This window comes from Diadema setosum, chromosome 6 (assembly GCF_964275005.1).
Source record: "Diadema setosum chromosome 6, eeDiaSeto1, whole genome shotgun sequence".
Lineage (NCBI taxonomy): Eukaryota > Metazoa > Echinodermata > Echinoidea > Diadematoida > Diadematidae > Diadema > Diadema setosum.
In genome coordinates, this window is record NC_092690.1 from 29,387,335 (window position 1) to 29,408,446 (window position 21,112).

At 38.7% G+C, this 21,112-nt stretch overlaps 1 protein-coding gene across 1 annotated transcript; it reads right to left on the reverse strand.

The window, feature by feature from the left end:
- Positions 1-1,542: 1,542 nt before the first annotated feature.
- On the reverse strand, positions 1,543-20,877 carry LOC140229695 (solute carrier organic anion transporter family member 3A1-like). The gene is made up of 11 exons (XM_072309937.1): positions 20,469-20,877; positions 15,129-15,344; positions 13,441-13,655; positions 12,059-12,218; positions 9,170-9,334; positions 7,644-7,860; positions 6,682-6,823; positions 5,559-5,830; positions 4,814-4,878; positions 2,411-2,619; positions 1,543-1,618 (listed from the first exon to the last, which is right to left on the reverse strand). The coding sequence occupies exons 1-11, from the start codon at positions 20,875-20,877 to the stop codon at positions 1,550-1,552; spliced, it is 2,139 nt and encodes a 712-aa protein (XP_072166038.1). The 3' UTR covers positions 1,543-1,549.
- Positions 20,878-21,112: the final 235 nt, after the last annotated feature.

Below are 21,112 nucleotides of genomic sequence, written 5' to 3' on the forward strand. Positions count from 1 at the left end.
TATATTCTGCTAAAATTATAAAGCATTGCACGTCTTCTGAGCCATTAGTTGGAAGACACGTATCCATTATGTTGATAAAAAATATTGTATAACAAAATATTGATATAATGATGCATATCATATTATATACAAATTATGCTTACACGGTTAATATGAGAGACCTACACATCGCCGAAATAATACGACCCGTATCTACGATCACCACAGAATTGCCGAACCAGTTAGAATTTGCAACCTACTTGGATTGACTTTTCTAGTTTTCCTCTTTTTAAGCTTGATATAGTATGATGCTATATGTATTTTCTTTTCACACACAGATTGCTATCGATATGTTCGGAAGACTTGTCTATTCACCTCAAGTGGAACGAAAATGTTTCATCTTATTTCATTTATTTCCATTTCCAACAAAAATGAAATTTCATCTTAACATGTACACGTGCGTGTTGTGTGTAAGTCAATACAAAATCGTTATAAAGAAAATATTGAGAACGGAAATCAATCTTAAATGCTGTGACTGAAACGTCTCTGCAAAAACAAAGTTGTTGGAGCGTAGGCTACTGCTGAAAATCGTGGCTTGCAATTCTCAGTCCCCTCATTAACAATAACAGATTACTGAACTAGAACAATAATGACCACACATGAACTATAACTTATTACTGAACTACTAAAACATGTCTGTGTTTTACTGAAATGTCATTTTCTGTTGCAAATGAAGATAAATGAAATGAGATGAAAATGGCGATACGCATCTAGTAAAGCTTAATAGCAATACGAAACAAGGTGACTTATCATACCGGTTACACACTACAAGAGCCACATACAGAACATCTAAAATGAGATAAGTTTCATGAAATAAGGAAAGAGATCTGATATCATCTCAGATATAATAAATTAGAATTAGAATTTTGTGACAATATCATAAAGAACCGTAAAATATTTCCCAGGTTCCTAGAAATGTTTCGGTCAATATTGAACGAAGTAACATGCATAGCAGTCGTACGCGAAAGATTTTAACCAATGATGTCGGTTTCAAGTCAGCCCTCTAATCAGACATTGCTGAACATGACACCGTGGTTTGCAACACAGGGTAATAATGATAGAGAGAAAGAAAAGTAATAGTACGAGATTCACGTACCCACTCCGTTTGTCCTTAACATGCACGTCAATACGTATTGTGCTCTTCGTGTAACGTGACTAAATAAACTGTACTAAATACTGAAAAGGAAATACTTTTGTTAAGTTCCTTCAAAGCATATAATTGAGCTGCGAATGTAAAAGAGTTTTTGCTCAAGCTATACTTTGTATTACAACACCATAACTCGGTCAATTTTACCGAGTTATGGTAATTTAGTTACTGTACATATCTCTGTGGTCTAGACATCGAACATCATGCATCGAAGGCAACCGCTCTCCTTGTGTTGAGGATCATAGATGTTTATATTTTACATTCGTAAATATATTTGTAGTATATAATATGATTTATATATGTACATCTACATACATTAGAATACGTACAAGAGTGTATGATTACGTAACGATATATCTGACACTACACTGTTGTCTCTTTCGGTTTCCAATCTTCTTCCTTAGGTTCACAAATCACCAACGATTTGTACTTCTGTAGATTAAAAAAAAAGTCGGGAAGAGAAAAAGAGAAAAATGACAAACAACGCACAGATTAACATTTCATTTTATCACATTACATACCCTACTAGAGAAGAGCCCTGCAAGACTTTTATATTATGACAATCATATCTACGTTCCGTCGACCTGCTGCGATTGTCTGTATGTAGAAATAGAAATAGAAATCGTGTCCTAGTAACCCTAAGCCTAGTACGATATATATAACAATCATATCAATGTATTTTTGGAACTTGTTTTCAGAATCAACAGTTGATTTGTATAAGGAAAAGTATTAGGAGTGAGAGGGGAAACACAAAAGAAGAAATAAAAGATATTTGGCTTATTCCCTGTTTTATCCAGATTTGGCGGTCTTAGCAAATACATGGACAAACAGACATGTCATTGCAACTGATTCATGAATTTGAACAGACATATCATGTCATACATGTGAAGACGCACGCAATATACAAACACACACACACACAGTATAGATCTGTTAACGATTTATACATTGTCGAGAAATCGCATCTCATGTATCAGTAGGAAGTCAACTTTGCCCATAGCTGCCTTAAGTGTAACAAATGTTAGCTGTTTTCTATCACTGTTATCGTTGTAATTATTTGAGACGTCGCGCTATTTGTAGAACAAAAAAAAAAATGGCAGAACTGAGCATTACAAAGATATACAGAAACGCAATGAAACAATACACGAGGATGGACAGAATAAGGAGACATTCTTTCAGATTTTCATTAGAAACAACAAATGATAAAATGATTTTTCTACTAACCCCTTCGCTGTCTCGGCGGAGAGACAAATAACAGCAGAAGTAGCCAAGGAAGGCGATCATTTTCAGAACCAACAGGAGACTGAAGATGACGTTGCTAAGGCGGATGTTGTCGTAGATGAAACAGTTTCCCGTCTGCCCGCAGGATTCCTGGAACATGAGGCAGGTTGTTTGGATGGCGGCCCCGAAGTAGATGGGCGCAGGAATGCTCGCTGAAGGGGGAGGGGGGGGGGGGAGGGGGAGGGGGAGGGGGGAGCCGGCGAGATGAAAATAGTCATAATAATGCTTATCATCATCATCATCATCATCACCACCATCATTTTCATCATCATTACAATGATAACATTGATGATAACGACAATAATGGTAAAATGGTCACGATAATAATCGTTTTTGACATTTTGTGGGCCCCTAATAATACTACTACGAATTCCGCTACTATCCTGCATCACTAAAGCTATAGTAATGGTGATGTGTAATGATGATGATGATGATAACAATAATAATGATAATAATAATTATAATAGTGGTAGAAATGAGTGTAAGGATTGTAATCATATTCTAGTGATTATTAAAGCATTTATTATCCAGGGTAGCATATCTACTGCAGAAGACCCCTACCGTTATCATCATTCTTCTGTTCTTCCAGCCTTGTCAAATACATTGAACTCATTCTTACACCAACGTCAACATGGTCAAGAGGAACATTATGGGTAAAATAACTATTGCAGCATTCATATAGACGAGACGCGCAGAAGTCAAACTCCATTCGTTCATAGAGTCAAGATCCTTTCTACGCCACAGTAAATCCGTTACCGACTATCTGTTTGTGACTTGCACACATAAGACTTTTGGAATTTGCTTTTAAGCCAGTCTAAGATCTCTCATAATTAGCCTTGGCTTTGCGAAATAGCGTTTTGCTGTACACATGTAACCATTTACTGAGCCGTAATCAGATTCAGTTAAAATCGTAGAAATGGCTTTCTGAGTCAATATAAAAATTCATCTGTAAAAATTTTCTGCCACTCATTAGATTAGATTAGATTTTATTCGACTCTTCCGACCCCATTCCGGGGTATGAGAGTACAACACATAAATACAAGATATGGTTATAACAATATCAAAGAATACATGTTTGTGATATTATATTACAATGATGTATATAAATAGTCTATACCTACTAAACATATAATACAGTGATATACAAATTGGCAAGCAAGGTTAACTAATCGTATGAACCCTGCGACCAAACAATCGTGACATACAACTACAAAATATGTACTAGAGCTAGACCTACATCTAAAACGGCTCAATGAAATTCTATCCCGCTTACTCAACTGGACTAAATACCTTTCAAAGAGACTATTCGTCTTAAAAATCCTATAATTCAAACATACTCTACTTGACCAAACATTTGCCATCAAATCCTGTTTAGACATATCACTTAATCTCAGCTTCAAGGTACTCAATATCCAGTTATTACTAAATCCTTCCCCTTTTCTTAATCATACAACACCAAGACCTGCATTGTTTAAAATTTCCTCAATATGAGATATCCACTTAGATACAAAAGTCGTGTCCTGTTGACTTATTAATCTTTGGAGTGTATAAAACCTGAATGAATATTTAGCAGAAGAACCCTTTAAGATCCTCAGCCAGAAGCTAACCATACGATATTTAACAGTATTAGCCAGTCGTGTTCTCCCGGTTTCTGCATAATATACCATACAATCTGGTGTAAATTTATTCACACATAACAACGATTTCAAGAATTTCCTATGAAAAATTTCGATTTGACTCAAATCCTCAAAACCCCAAACTTCACACCCGTACAATAGTATTGGTAACACTAAATGATCAAACAGTTCGCATTGAATATCCACAGGAAGCTTGAGTTTCTGAACCTTTAGTGACATAGAAAAAAAGTGCTTTCCTTGCCTGTGTCACCTGTTTAGAAATAGCCTTCTTATAACTTCCATTGTAATTAAATTGAATACCTAAATAAACAAAATCATCCACTACATCAAGTTTGTCTTCACCAAAACTGAACCATGGAAAGTTGCGTACTTTGCCTCTTGAGAAAATCAGGACTTTAGTTTTTGTACTCCTTAATTTTCTGGAAATAAGAGTGCTTACATTGAAACCTAATAGTTCCTTCACGATTTGCTGTCAGCTATCATAGCTTCTACACATTTTTTTTTCTTTGTATGTAACCATTCATCAGCCCCTGGATGAATAATAAATAATCTGTATGGAAAAAGTTATCCATCACGACACTCCACATGACTTCATAGTCAGTGTACAATCATAGTTGATTTGATCTAAATTTGATTTGATTTGACTTATTGGTTCCTGTATCATTATTGCATTATCATGCTGCAGAAGTAATGCAGCGGCGAAACTTACCCAAGACTCGTCCAAGCAGACTCGATACCCCAATGGCCACGGCCCTGTCCCGTTCCTCTACACATCTGGAAACAAATAAAACGGAATAAAGAGGAGTCATTATTGAAAGAGGAAGCACCTGTCATAAGTATTGCGTTAAACACTAATGACAACAAGGATGATCATAATTATGATCGTTTCATCAGTGTTGAATAGTTACTCTTTAAAGTACTCCTCACATAACAGAGTACCTCCAGGTACCCCTTGAGTTTCAGAACTTGTACAGCTATTTATCCCTATCTATCTGTCTATTTATCTATCTATCTATCTATCTATCTATCTATCTATCTATCTATCTGCTTTTCTATCTATCTATCTATCCAGTTTTTCTATCTAATCTTTCATCCAATCCATTTACCTATCCACCTACCCATCTATCTATCCATCTGACCACATATATATTTATTATATCTATATATCCATTTATCTATCCACCTCTCCATCTGTGTGTCTATCTTTCAAATCTTTCTATCTAATCTATCTATCTACCCCTCCCTATCTATCTATCTATCTATCTATCTATCTATCTATCTATCTATCTATCCATATAGCTAAATTTTCTATCTAATCTTTTTATGTAATCTTTCTCTCTACCTATCCATATCTAACCATCCCCACATCTATATATCTATCTATCTATCCATCCACCTGTCCTTCGATCATTTATTCATCTCTCCTCTATACCTATCTATCTTAAGTATGGTACCTCATGAACAGCATGAATCCAGGAACGTGAGACATGGAGAAGAGGAAGATCATTACAGCCAGCAAGGCCAAGAACGTGTACTGCTTTGACGAGCAGTCATAGCCCGGACATTTCTCCTGCACCGCGGTGAGGACAGAAGACGTGTTGGGGTAGCCTGTTGCCATGGGAACGTATGATGCGTTCGTCGAGACGCCTGGTGCAGCTGCGGCAAGATTGCCCATTCGCTGTTGTGCTGCTTGGCTCTCTCCAACGCAGCGACACTGGGAATACGTCTGAGAAGAATCAGAGGTGAACGAAAGACATACAGAAGATAATTATGCTATCTAGACATCTCGGGAGGATTACTTCATACTCTATATATCCTCTCTCTCAGTCTCTCTTTCTCACACCAAAACACACATAACATACACTGAAAAAACCCAGAAAATTAAATGGTATAACCAAATTTTAAAGGTCGATACTCCAACCTTTGGATAAAGTAAAAGTTAAATTTAACACTCAAAATGTTAAACTGTCATTTCAGAAATATATCAAACATTTTGAGTGTTTAATTCAACAAATACAAAAATGTTGGAGGAGTGACAGCATTTTAAATGCTGGTTTACCTTTTAATTTCTTAGAGTGCACGCATTCAGTGCCTGGGATGATAAGGAGTAGGATGTGGATTTTGACCGGATTATTTTAGGAAAAGCAACCAAAACAGATTCAGTGAAAATCGATAAATCATTAAACTTGATTTTTTAAAGTACTTAAAAGGAGTGATTTCAAAGATGAAAACAATTTCAAGTTTCGGTAAAAGCGGTCAGATGAAGAAAAATAGTAGGTTTCAACTTTCATAAGTTTTATAGGAATATAGGATAAGACACAATCAAGGGCCGTCGAATCGGGCCTGGGGAAAATTGGATAATTGCCTCTTGACCATTGCTGACCACGATCTACCACCAGCACTGTCTCCCTCGATTTTAAAACTTTACAGTTTTGCATTTTTTAGTTTATTGTATTTCTATCTATATTTTTTTTAATGCTCTCATTGTTTGATATTGCTATTTGCATTGTTTGTTTGTGTCAAAATTGATACAAATGGGATTTTCCCTCAAGTATTTTAAGAACACTCCGAACGTACATTTGGCGCAGACCCTTCGTTGACCGTCGCGCAGCCGGCGTGGCAGGGGGAGATATAAGTCAAGCCGTCGCTCCCACAGACCGGTATGTACACACCGTCAGTACAGCCGCAGTCGGACAGACACGCTGGCTCTTCCGATGATCTGCAAAGTGTATATGGATGTCCGTGACACATCGTGTAAAGATTCGATCCGTTTGAGTTAGAGATTGAAAAAAAAATATGTAGAAGACTGTCTGCAGTGTAAAATGAATGAAAAAATTAGATGTGCTACATCGGCTATTGAGGATGTGTGTGGTTATGGAAATATGGTTTGCTGTGTGAGTAAAAAGAAGACAGATATATTACATTGAATATTGAGGATGTGAAATGAAAATAATTATGGTTTACTATGTGAAAAAAGAAGACGTTGGATGTGCTACATTGACTATCGAGAATGTATGTAGTTCTGAAAATATGGGTGAGAAGATTATAAGCCAGTTTTACAAGAAGAAGAAGAAGAAGGTGTAAGGCACTGGAATAGATAAGAAGAATGTCGAGAAGGAGAAAAATGAGCAGAAGAAGGAAGGAAAAAAGATGGATAAAAGATAAAGAAGAAGAAGAAGAGGAGGAGAAGAAGAGAGGAAATCATTAAGGTGGAAGCGAGGAAGAAATAGGAGGGGTGGAAAATGAACAGACGACAAAGAAACAGGAAAAGCAACGAAGACCAAACGCAGCATGTGAAAAACAGGTAGTGTAAGAAGGGATATTCTGGAATCACGAGCAGTCGAAGAAGATGAATACGAAAGTTAATAAAAGAATAAAGAAAGAAGACAACAAATATAAGACAACATGGATTACGGATTGCAAGGAAGGATAGAAAAGAATTGAAACATGAAGGAGAGAATGAGAAGGGAAGGAGGAATTGGAAATAGAGGAGAACAGAAGGGACAGGCGGATTGACTTGATTGGGGGTAGTCATTCACCCTATCATCGAACTACTCCCGTCAGGATAGGGCACAGTGACGCCGGCTATGGGCCTCGTCGGGCAGCTGGCCGTGAAGAAGAAGGAGACGACGATCACGTTGACGAAGGCGATGATGACGACGAGACGAGTGACGCCTTTTGTGTCCAGGCGAAATTTCTTGACCACTAGGCCGCCAATTAGGTTTCCGAGTAAGGCTCCTGGCGAGGTCACCGCACCTGTGCAATCGAAATCATAATCAGAAGGTATTATTGCTGGAAAAATGATGATGATTGTCATCATCATCATCATCATCATCATCATTACCTTCATCATTATTATTATTATCATTATCATTCTCACCATCGTCATCATCATCACCATCATTCTCACCATCATCATTGTCATTATCATCCTTACCATCGTCATCATTATCACCATCACAATAATCATCATCATCATCATCATCATCATCATCATCATCATCATCATCATCATTGTCATTATCATCATCACTGCCACTACTGTTTTCAACAATATCAACGTTATCAACACCATCATCACCATTACCGCGCACCTTTATCACCATCACCACCTTCGTTTTCACCATTATCCTCCTCCTCCTCATCATCATCATCATCTTCTTCATCATCAACATTTTTTTATAATTCTCATGGTTCTCGTGAAAGGTAAGGAAGTGAAAAATCACAGGACCGCTGCAGCTTTAAGTCCCCTACGACGGTTGTTGCATTCAAGACTAATGGCCTTTCCCCTACTGGTGGGCGCAATTACTGCTGAAGAAATTGGACATGTGACTATGGCACAGCTTTATAGAGACCTCGTGATTGACAATTTTAGGTAATCTTAACTTCGCTATGTAAAATCAAATGTCAACATGTGGCCCTTCTTCAAGTAAAATGAAATTCTTCCAGATATTCGGTCATTATCTTCCATGGAGTATTAGAAATCTTTTCTTCTGATTTTGTGCGATTTCATGAATTCAACCAGTTTCGTTTTAACTATCTCCAATTTTACCCTCTTTATTACTAAATAATGTAGGTCCACTGCTTCTTTAATTGGCAAAAGAAGCAATCTAGAAGATTTAATTTTCTGATTTTCTCAAAAACTATAGAAACGTGTTATAAGAAAGGAAGATATTATTCAGAGGGGTGAAGGTTCAGGTGCGAGCTTCTTCACTTTGTCTCCCTCTACCATGTCTACAAACAGTATAAATGACGGGTTCGAGTCCCACTGGTTCCTTTTTTTTTCTGACATGTTTGTTAATTTACAGATTATTCAATTTGTAGAGGGAGACAACGTAAGGATGCTCGCACCTAGCAAAGTGTTGTACATTTCTTTCTGATTTCATGCAGATTTTAAGAATTTAACCAGACCCGTCTTATCTCGAGTTAAAGGTATCAGACCTGCGTGGGGGTGACGAAAGAATTATCCCTACTCATTAGTAGTGTGGGCTGCGCCAATCATTTATGCGACCGACAAGGGTTTGTGCTTGCAAACTATGCTGAAAATAAAGGACTTGAAACTCACCCAAAAGGATTGACACCATGGCTGGTGTGATTTCGTACTGGGTGAGTAAGTAGCGGCCGAGGAAGCTGAAGAAACCGGCAAACATGGCCGAATCCGACACGGACGCTGTGATCAAAATCATGTATGTCAGGTTGACCGTCAGTCGGAAGAGCGTGGTGAAATAGCCTACGAAGGAAACGGAAACGTTGGCCATGGATTTTGTGTGTTCACTGCAGAAACATCGGTGTTAGATTTGACACCATGGGTGTTAAATCTAACATCGATGAAGTGTCAATACAGGACCACACCCATAGGTGTAAAAAGTGTGTGGCGACGGTGTTGAAAAGTGTTCACCTGGCACTATCGCTTCGTAATGTTAATTTGACACTGTAGCTGGTGATATTTTTGACATTGCGCTGGTGTTAAATCAACATTGACACAGCACTGTGTTGATTTGATATTGCTGGTGTTAATGTTCATGGTATAACGCCCGACCAGTGTCAATAGGAGACCTCCCAACTGGTGTTACTTAGGTGTAAATGTGTTTACACGAAAAAAAAAATACTTTAAAGTTCTTGATCGTCTTGTTGAAGTGCAAAATCAACGAGAAGAAAAATAACTAAGTAAATATTCAAAAAGCAATTTTTTATTTTTTATTTTGAAGTTACACCCGGAGGTGTTTATCTACCACCACAAATGAGCACCGGAAATTTGACACCAGCTCGGGGTTTCATATTTAACACCGGACTTCTTGCAGTGTGTGTGTGTGGTGCGGGGGTGCGTGTGTGCGTGTATGTGTTTGTTTCTTTGTTTTCCTCATCTTTGTTTGTTTGTGTTTTTTTTTTCATCTCCGTCTATGAAGATGGCTGGATAGCTCATATAATATTCAGCTGCACTAGCTGGTCTTCCATGGGGTCCAGGCGGATGAGAGGCGGGACCACTTCACCGGGTTAAACACCCTGCTCTGTGCCGTGTTGATCCGTGTAGATACCGTGTTTGTCCGTGTAGACGCCGCGCTCTTCCGGCCTTATCCGTGTAGCTGCCGTGTTGATACCGTGTGTACCAATCCCGGATCTCCCCGGATCTCCCCGGACGTCCACGGATTTCCCCGGATCACCGTGTAGATCCTTGAGCATCCGTGTTTATATGTGAGTGGGGCATTAATGCCCCAGTCACATAGACATCCTGGATCACCCCGCCGGACCACCCCGAATCTAATCCGGGGAGAGATCCGTGTTGACGCCAAGAGGCCAACACGGCAACTTTTGGAGGTCAAAAACATCCGGCATCATCCGGGGATTGCCGTGTTGGCAGAGCAATCCGGGGTGGTCCGTGTGGCTGCCGTGTAGATGCCGTGTTGATCCGTGTAGATGTCGTGTTTGTCCGTGTAGACGCCGCGCTCTTCCGGCCTTATCCGTGTAGCTGCCGTGTTGATACCTTGTGTACAGTCATACCAAAATCCCGGATCTCCCCGGATCTCCCCGGACGTCCCCGAATTTCCCCGGATCACCGTGTAGATCCTTGAGCATCCGCGTTTATATGTGACCGGGGCATAACGACGAATGAATAAAGCGGGATTTTTTTTTTCAGTGGTTGTGACCTCCAGTCTATGTCCTATTCGAGGGACATTACCTTGATGGGAAGTCGTTGTTTGTTGGAAGCATGGACCTCAAATATAATAACCTTTGTGTGTGTATGTGTGTGCGTGTGTGTGTGTGTGTGTGTGTTCTTCAAAAAATGACCATTTGAATAAAGGCTGGCCTTTGTTTGCTTCTTTGCACGACATACCCTTGGTATGTCGCTGTTTGCATGTTTTCATATATTTCTATATGAAAGTAACAATAACATAAAGAATGGGCGGATTCAGGAATTCTGCAAAGGGGAGGCGCCTTCGCAGAATTAAAGGGGGAGCACGCACCCCTCTCCCATTTTTTCTTTTGTTTTAACAGAAAGAGGGGGCGGGCACCCGGTGCGCTCCTATTGGATCCGCCACTGTAAAGTGCCGTCTAAACCTATACTCGAGCACGGTGTCGAATATTAGAAAATGGCAAGATGCCAAAATGCTTGCTTAAGTTCACTATTAACTTGCATCAAACAAGACATGAACAAAAATTAAAAACTTTATACCCATTCACACTCTTTCAGGTATCTTGGGTTCAACAAAAACAATTTGATAAAGAATTCTCGCGCTGCTGCCAGTCTTTGAAAGAAAGTAGACACCATGGAACTGAAGGAGAACTTTTCACAAAATGCAATAAAGAATCAAAACAAAGAAATAAAAGCGGGTTTTTAAATTTGCGAGATAAATTGTTAATTTCGTTTGACCCCCCCCCCCCCCATTTTAAAAACATACGTCGTTTGTAATGGAAAGATCATATTTGTTTGTTGTTGTTCTTTATATTACGTTTCTGCTAGTAGCTGCTGGCAAATTTCCCGTTTCTTCCGCTAAAACAACGCAAAACAGAGAATCCGGAAATGCGGTTTTCTTCACAATGTCAATGACAGCTTACCACTTCAGTGTATTTGGGTCAAGTGAGAACTCGTCCTACTAGGAAGAAGTACATGTTTCCCTTCGTATTAAAAAGAATTGTTTACTTGTGTCGGATCAAAAAACACGAGCAAAACGTTAGGGGAAATGTTTAGTGTGCACTTATTGACCCTGAGTAGACCTTGAGCAAAAAACAACATTGTAGGCCTACTTTTATTTTTGAAGTGAAGGACTTATGCAACAATGATATGAAAGCTTAAACACATTGGAATATTGTTCGTGTATCTTGCAGCACATTCTTTTATGTGTGTGTGTGTGTGTGTGTGTGTGTGTGTGTGTGTGTGTGAGTGTGGTTTGAATTTTACCGATTCTGTGATACACACATATAGATATTATGAGAGTTGGAAGTCGTGTGACCTCACCTTTGGCATATCCCATACAGCCAGACTCTGACAATGAGGGCTCCTTCATACTGTTTATGAGGAAGATTTCCGACGTGTTGGCTGCGTCGTCATCCTCTTTTGTGGACGGGGCAAACGTCCTGTCCTTCAGTTCCATGTCACGCTCTTTCTTCGGCCATTCCTTCACATTGTGACGTAATAGAGAAATTTATTGAATGCGCGTCATCGTGACACTCATGTGTGCAACCTTGTACTTGGACTTTAATACGGAAAGTGTATGACAGAACGAAAAAAAAAAAAAACCCATCACGTGTTTAGCTACTAGACCTTCAGTGTTATAACCTTAACTCTTGAACGAACCGGATGAGCCTTAGGTATTTTTTTTAGATATATTGCAGTCACATGATGGGATATGTGAGGTACAACCAAAGACTTATAGGGGTACTCCACTCCATTCTTAAAGTGGCTATGTCAAAAACATCAAAGGAGTAAATTGAAGAGAGTGACGGCTTATATTGAAGTCAGAGGAAAAATTAGATAGGAAAATCAAATGATTTTAGGCTTTGCATGCGTTACGAGACAGTGACACCAGTAGCAAATCATGATATAACGTATGCAAATTAGATCACGTGATGATCATTACATCGATGTCATCATCTTTCAACTCCGCTTTGAATCACAAGAAAAAGTAATAATCTATTGTTTTGTGTGTATATGGCTAAAACTCAGTCATGTCATCTTCCTCTGAAAAGGCATCATTAGTTAATTGTAGCAACTATGGAACCATTTGTCTTGAGAACTATATTATCTTCTATCTAACTGTGGTACTTGGTATAATTTTGGCACGCTAAGGAGAGACTGCAAATGATTTGACATCGCTGACTCATCTAACTTACAAGTGCGGTTGTTACAGATATCACTTTTAAAGGAGAAAACGATTTCAGTTTTGAAAAATCTACGAATTCCCTGTCTTTGTGAAGGTTTTGATAAAAAGAGACACTGACTAGCAGGGGATGATATTTAACTCTTATAGCAATTTTATGATAATTGTAATCTAGAATGCTTACATGTATTTAATGCATTAAAGCACAAATGAAAATCATCATGGACGAGTACAGACTTAAAAGGGAACATTTCCCCAAATGCATTTATGTCGATCAAGTGACAAGACGCAGAAGTGATTAATGAGAACACTTTAAATACAAATAACTTTGAACGAGTACCTGTAATGTTTCCACATTTTACTGGTTCTTTATGCCAATATTTCTCTTTCTTTACTGAAGTCACCGTTACTTTAAAAAAAGATCCGCCTGAAATCATTCACCCAGGTCTATTTCCCGCCCGACAACATTCTCCCTCTCTTTTCCTCCTTCTCTCTCCCGTCCCCTCTCTTTCCTGTTTACCTTGGGGAAGAAGAAGAACGGGATGCTGTTGAGCACCAGGAGAACACCGAAGATGATATATCCCAACCACCACGCCCCTATCCATCGCGGGTCCTTGTCGCCGTAGCCGAGTTCGTCGACGTCGATCTTGTAGAAGTCGGTGTGCAGGGAGAGACAGAACCCGCTGATGGCGAACGCGGCGATCGGGGCGAGACTCAGCACTGTAAACAGGCCAGCTGCCCGGGGGGAAAACAGCAGGGACTTTGAGTACAAACGCTAAAATCAAACAGTCACAGACCCAATATTAACATAAAACAACATTTCAAAAACAACAACAATAACAACAAACAAACCCGAAACCGACAACCAGAAGCAGTAAGAAAGATTGTGCGACGATTTCGGCATGGAAACTGGAATTTCTTCTAGGTGTATATGAAAGGCATGAGAGTCATTCACTTTTTTTGTGTGTGTTTAATGGAAGAAGCACAAAGCACACACATTTGACATTTAGGGATCATCGGTGATCACCATTGGATGTAACAAGAGGGGGAAACGGGAAATAGACAGGGGGGGGGGGGTAAAAGAAATGAGAACAAGCAGGAAGAAATCAAGAAATAGAGAGGAGAAGAAACATAAGATGATAACACGGAGGAAGGCCATGACGTCATTGAATGCGGACAGATGTTTTCAAATGAGGATTCGATTCAATTCAAACGATTTTATTCCGTATAAAGTAATACAAAACAATATAGATAAAGCTTACATTAGTACGCAATATTGTACGGAACTTTGAATCACATAAATTTCAACAAAACATGGATACGATATCATGATAATATCAACTTTGGTCTTTAGATAAATAAACAAGTAAGCAACATAATCCCAGTTTGTAACCTTACATGGAAAAGAGGAATTTACAAGAGAAGCATATAGCTTGTAAATTTTGTGAATTACTCTAGGAGATGAGGGCATCTCAAGATCTGTCAAGGACTCCAAGTATGAAAATGTTGATATCATGACGTCAGGCGAAACGAAAAGAAAGAAAGGACTATGACAAGGACAAGAACAGAAGCAGGATGAATAGATAACAGGAAAAGGAGAAGAGGGTGAAGAAGGAGGAAAAGATAGAAAGAAAGTACAAGAACCGAAAAACGAAGGGATGAAGAGAAGAAGAATGGAATGAAGAAGTGAGAGGAGGGGGAGGGATATATGTATAATTCTCACACGACGGCAATCAATGGGAGGTGTGTTGTAACAGATTTTTTTTTTCTTCGTGATTTGCACCTTAACTTAATTTGATTTCATGTCCTTGGACACCAAAAATGTTCTCAATTTCATGTACTTTGCTTTAAAATTGTCATTATTGATTTTTACAATCGAAGTAGTATGAATTATTTCGTTAATGTTGCACAGATTTTAATCAATAATAGAATAATTTATAATTATTTATATTATTTATATAATTTATAATAATAGATAATTTTTTTCTTATTTGCACGAATGTATCTCTTTCTTTTATTCTTAATGTGCATAATAATGACTGCACTTTAATTGCAATATGTGTTCTTCTTCTTCTTCTTCTTCTTGTATAAAATTAGGTTTTCATTTTTGTTTTCATCTTTTGTTTTAGTTTTTGTTTTTTGTTTCAGCTGAACAAGTCATTCTCCAAACATATTAGCAATATGATAATAGATGAATAAATATCTTACCAAAGAAAACGGAAGTCGATTTCTTACTGACCCCATCGTCAAGGTGGGTCACGCCCAGAGTAAAGAGCCCGGATGATCCGATCCCGATGAACACCTGGCCAACGATGATCCACGTAGCGCGATTGAACTGTGACCCGGAAGCAGAAAGTTCCTCCGCAGAACATACTCCATCGTCGGGACTTTGTGTCGAATCCGCCCCGACCGCTTTGCAGAGCTCTGCGTGTACAAGTGAGTATGGGTATACTTACTTAATTATATCAATTTGTGGTGTCCAGGGGCCTGTCTTATAAAGACTTGTGATAGAAATCAATCACAAGTTTTATGTGAGCTTCAATGCAAGTTGTGATTGATTTTGGGACTTGTGATTGATTTCTGAAGGCTTTATAAGACGGGGCCCAGATAACAAAACAATGCAGAATAAAGTGAAAATATATGCATATACATTATCACCTTTATTCAGTCATTCTTATCATTTCGATATGGAATATAAATGTCTAGTTGTATAAGATATAGGCCTATAAGAGAAATCCATACAATTTTCCAAACACGTACATGTGATTTTGCGTTTATGCTTCCCCATGAAACGTGATTAGTCAGAAACGCCGATCGTTATAAACTCATCTTTTTTGTGCGTTTTGAAACGACGTTTTGAAACGGCGTTTATATCGAAATATTAAGCAAGGACGCAACCGCGTTTTCTACTAATCACGTTTCGAAACACTGATTCTGGCCCGAAAAGAAACTTGATACACCTGGATAAACCGTTCTAGGGGATCGCCCCCTCCGTATCCAATCCCTTGTCCTCCCTCTTCCCCCTTCATAGGTCAACTTCCATTATCGAATGTTCGGTTTCGGTCTTCAGAAAGGAGATGATCCTAGCCTGAGACAGTCCCGTCCAAATTTGTATGCATGAGTACAGACTGTAATGTTGGGTCCTTCGGTCAGTCTTTCAATTTTCAAATGGCAAAAGATCCCATCTCGTGAGGAATTCCAATTCAGGATTAACACTGATATGAGTGTTCCCTCGCCCCACTTTCTCACTCTCGTGAGGAACTCCAATGCAGGATTAACATTGATATGAGCGTTCCCTTGCCCCACTTTCTGAGCTGATATTGAACAATAATCGCCTTCCTGATTCTCCCATACTTAATTGTGATCAGTTATGTGATGACATTATTCTATTCAGGCTTGATTGAAAACAAAAAACAACCCAATACTCGAAAAAGGATTTGAATATACACACACAGCATTATTAGGTATTATACGCATTGAAAATGAATCCTGATCATCGATTATATACGGCAGTGCGGTATCTTTTGATCAAGACAATCCCCACATTGGTCTTTCAATGCGCTTTCTAGATTCAACCAAAGAACTTATGGTCTTATTTCCTTCATTCAATTTAAAGGGATGGTATAGCTTTGTTGGAGGTGGGGATTCAGATTTTAACATTTTTGCGACTTAGGCCTAATCAGAAACTTATTATGAAATACAAAAATACAAATTCTGAGAGGAATTCAAAGTTAATTTGATGAAAATCGGTTTTGAAACGGCGGAGATATCCATCCAAAAACAAGTAAACAAAGTGGTCCTAATAAAAGGTCGGTCTCAACTTTCATTAGGACTTCTTTTTGAGTTTTGGATATCTCAGCCATTAATAAAAAGATCACCAAATCAACTTTGAATACCTTAGGCTTGTATGTTCTTTCATATTTCATAAGATATTTCTCATTATCTCGCAAAAAGGTTGGAAACCTGAAGCCCCATCTCAGCCAAAACTGTACCATCCATTTAAGTTCGCTACATTCACACCATTTAAATAAAGCCACAGGGTCATTTCTTAGCAATGAGTTCTGCTCTGATCTCCTGAATCTGCATGAATTAGTCAATAAGTAAACACTGATGATGAACGGAGATATTTAGCGAGACATTGTGTACTGGATCTCAGATGCATCCTCCAAGTAAAGCTGTGGTAGAAATAGCAGTGATCCCATTTTTTGTGTTGTTGGAGCGATACTAAGTTTGGCCAAGGTTAGCACATGTCGAGGGTAATTTCGACTTTTTGATTTCGTTGACATAGATTGCTAACCAAAAAAAAAAAAAAAAAAAATGAGAAGACGTATGCTTTGCAAACGCTCTAAGCAGAGTAACGCATTCCCCGACTGCCTTCACCTCGTGCGAACGTATTTGGATCAATCAAGTTAATACGATCAAAACGATCTGAGGGTAATACATCGTAATCTGGTCAAGTACCTATCTATTGACAATTCATATATCAACAGTGCCATCAAACGCCTTTTTAAGTCCAGCAGTACCAACACAGTTAGAGCTATACAGCCTGTAATTCTCAATTTCATTGTCATTCCTATAAGATTTCAGCATTCTCCATATGATTTTTTCTGTTGTTGTTGTTGAAATATATTTTGATTATTGGTGTCGAAATTTATTATGTAGGGTCTAAGTCTTGCAACATTATACAAATCATTTTACCTGTTGACGATTCATGAAATTATTCCGTCGAGTTTTTGTATTGCAGCTGATCGACAAATTGCCTTTCATCGACGTAAATAGACGTTAATAAATCGCAATAAAACAACTCGACGGACGAATTTCATGAATTTGAACGATTACGCAGTATCCACTTGCAAACTATACAAGGATTACAACCATCACTGGCTGACGGGCGGAAGCTCAGTGGTCTAGTGGATAAGATACCAGTCCGGAGATCAGGAGGTCGACAGTTCGAATCTTCCCCGAGCTCGCTTTGTACATGCACATGATTTATTTTGTCATGGTTACTGCCAAAACACTGATCAATTCAATGAGTTCTTCATAAACATAGGTACTAGTGTTCAGAATGGAAGTCATGAATCAAATGTGGGGAGATGATCATTTTGAAAAAGTGACATCAAATTTTGTTTTTAATACCGTTTCAGTTACTGATGTCATGAAACTTTTGACCGCTCTGCCATGTGATAAGACGACCGGACCCGATGGTGTACCAGCAAAAGTTATCCTTCCCATAGCACATAGGGCCTATCATAACGTCACCTCTTTCTGGTGTTATAAATCGTTCTTTTGATGAATGCATTTTACCACATCAATGGAAAATAGCTCGAGTGACCCCCATATTTAAAAGTAGTGACAAAAGTATTTTGGGTAATTACCGGCCAATATCGGTTATCTCTGTTATTGGAAAGATAATGGAGAAAATTGTTTATAACCAGGTACAAAATTATTTATTACAGAATAATATACTTTCCAACGGCCAGTCCGGCTTAAGACAAAACTTCTCTACTCAGACTGCTCTGCTTAATGTAACAGAAAATTGGTTTTCAGCAATAGAGGGGAATTAGTTGGTGTTTTTATGATAGACCTAAAAAAGGCGTTTGACACTGTGGATCACGCAATATTATTGCATAAATTGAAATTGTATAGTTATGATGATAAAGAAGTAAAGTGGTTCGAAAATTATTTGTGCTGTCAAAGAAAACAATTTACATGTATCAATGGCATTTCATCCTCTGTGAGAAATGTAACCTGTGGTGTACCCCAGGGCTCGCTCCTCGGGCCGCTGTTATTTCTATTATACACAAAATGACCTCCCTATCAAAGTTCAAAATTGTAAACTTTCTTTATACGCAGATGATACGTGTTTGTTATATACAAATAAGGACCCAAACGTAAGATAAGATTACATGAATTATGATTTGAAGATTATTTCAAAGTGGTTGACCGTTAATAAGTTGGTTTTAAATGTTACAAAGTGTGAAAATATGTTAATTGGTAGTAAACAAAGATTGAAGAAATGGAATAACATGAATGGTGATTCTTATGTGTATATAAAATGACACACCTATTAAGAAAGTAAATTTTTGTAAATATTTGGGAGTTTATATCGATGGGAATTTATCATGGAATAGACACATTGAATATCTGAAATCAAAAGTAGTGAAAAATCTGTATTTACTGAAAAGAATACGATATTTTATTACTCGGGAAACAGCTGCATTATTTTACAAATCTGTTATTCAAGCTCATTTTGATTATTGTTCTGTGGTGTGGGGAAACACCAACAAAACAAATTTAGATAAGTTGCAATTTCTGCAAAACAGATCCCTGAGGGCAGTGTTGAAGGTGAACCCCTTATTCCCAAGTAGATTATTGTACTCCTCATTGAAATTAGATCGATTGCAAATTCGCAGATAAAAGCATTTCGCCCAAGTTATGTATCGATGTGTTCATCATACTGCCCTTCCGTGTTTGAATGAACTCTTGTACAGTACGTCAATCACATTATGCCACAAGGTCGGGCGACATGCAATTGAACATTACACGCCCTAAAACAGATTATGGCAAAAGATATTCTGTATATAAAGGTGCTTCTTTATGGAACGACGTAGTTCGACATGTCTCTTTTGATATTTCCCTTGATACATTCAAAAAACAACTACATGAATATGTGAAATAATTTTGAATATAGGATGCGTAACAGGATGGAGTATTTTAACCATCCTTTTTTTTTTCACTCATCAGTTCACAGTCAAAATATCTCAGCAATACCGATTCTCTTCTGTATTTGAAATTCATTCTCACATGCTCTTATTATTTTTTTCACGTCGTAATCTAAGGCATTGTTTTTTTTCCTTTCTTTTTTTCTTTTTTTTTTCTTCTTTTGAGTATGAAACAAGCTTATTATGGTGCTTATACCTTGTTTCTTGCTCCTTGCATATGTGGTGTATATCTTTGTCATACTGTATGTATAATGTTTGTATTTTTAACCTGTATGTGTGGACCCCTCTGAAAACCAGCCTTTGGCTGACGAGGGTGTTCCACCCCATGAGTGGAAAATAAAAATTGAATTGAATTGAATTGCTTGTTTACGTTGATGCGGGGCCATTTGTTAATCAGTTGCAATGTTGGCAATTGTTGAATAATATCCATTCATTTCATCATCAACATTAAACACGAACAAAGTTATAATTTTCAATATCAAAATTGATATCTATCACCCAACCATCTCTGAGAAGAAGAAGCTGCTGTGGCTCCGTGGGTTTACCAACTATCAAACAAAAGGTCCCGGGTTCGAGTCTTCTGGTTGCAGTGGTCGTGCCCCAGGTTGTGCCCCCATAAGCACGTCCAATCCTCATTGCTTAGTTATCTTGAAGGGGACTCACAGGCGTCGATCCCGCGGTTGTTTGAGCATGAGAATGCACTCTCTTCTTGGAAGTTACACATGATGTAAAACAAATGAAATCAAAGTTAGAATGAAATCAAATCAATGCAAATCAAGATGAATATTGACTGAAGATGTAGTCTACCGATAGAGAACAGCCTTACCTATTTGTTGGTAGTACTGGGAGAGGGGCGTCTCCCCTACCGTGTCGTTGCCGTCCAAGTCCGGACTCCCGCCGGCAGGCAGCGCTGGGTCGTTGCCGATGAATTGCGGCAGAGCGGAGAGTAGACACCCAAAAGCCATGATGAGGGCGGAGACACCGAGAATGCGTGGTCGATGATGTCGGTTGCCGATGTAAGCGATGGGGGTGATTGCTATGAGACCCACAATGTCGTTGATGCTGAAGAGGATACCTGCCTCGGAGCTTTTCAGCTGGAACTCCCGTTGGATTGACGTAAGAATGGCAGTTCCGAAGGGTCCGATAATGCTGATGTAGATGAAACAATTGGCGCCGAGAATCACTGTGAACACCATTGGTGTCAGACACCTATTATGACTACTACTGGCGGCCATAGCGACTGGAAGATATTACAACTAACGCGAGACCTTTTCCCTATATGATAGAAAGAAGTTAACTGTCAGGCAAGTTATGGGATTTTGCCCCCGCCGTCTGCTGCCGTGCTGCGCCGTCAATTAGTAATGTGCAAGCAAGAAGCCATCAAGCCTTTGTAGACCTGTTGCAAAGTTTTGATGTGGTTGACTGCGTAGCTCCTGAGTTGTCCTCTTGTTCAAACAGCCTGTTTGACTG

What these genes read in the sequence shown, in the direction of transcription:
- LOC140229695 (XM_072309937.1), bottom strand. Translation starts at nt 20,877, where the DNA reads ATGGCCGCCAGTAGTAGTCATAATAGGTGTCTGACACCAATGGTGTTC. An exon ending in ATCGACTTCCGTTTTCTTTG is followed by an intron (nt 13,656 to 15,128) that starts GTAAGATATTTA and finishes CCCCCCGGGCAG; the next exon opens with CTGGCCTGTTTACAGTGCTG. An exon ending in CGTTCTTCTTCTTCCCCAAG is followed by an intron (nt 12,219 to 13,440) that starts GTAAACAGGAAA and finishes CACAATGTGAAG; the next exon opens with GAATGGCCGAAGAAAGAGCG.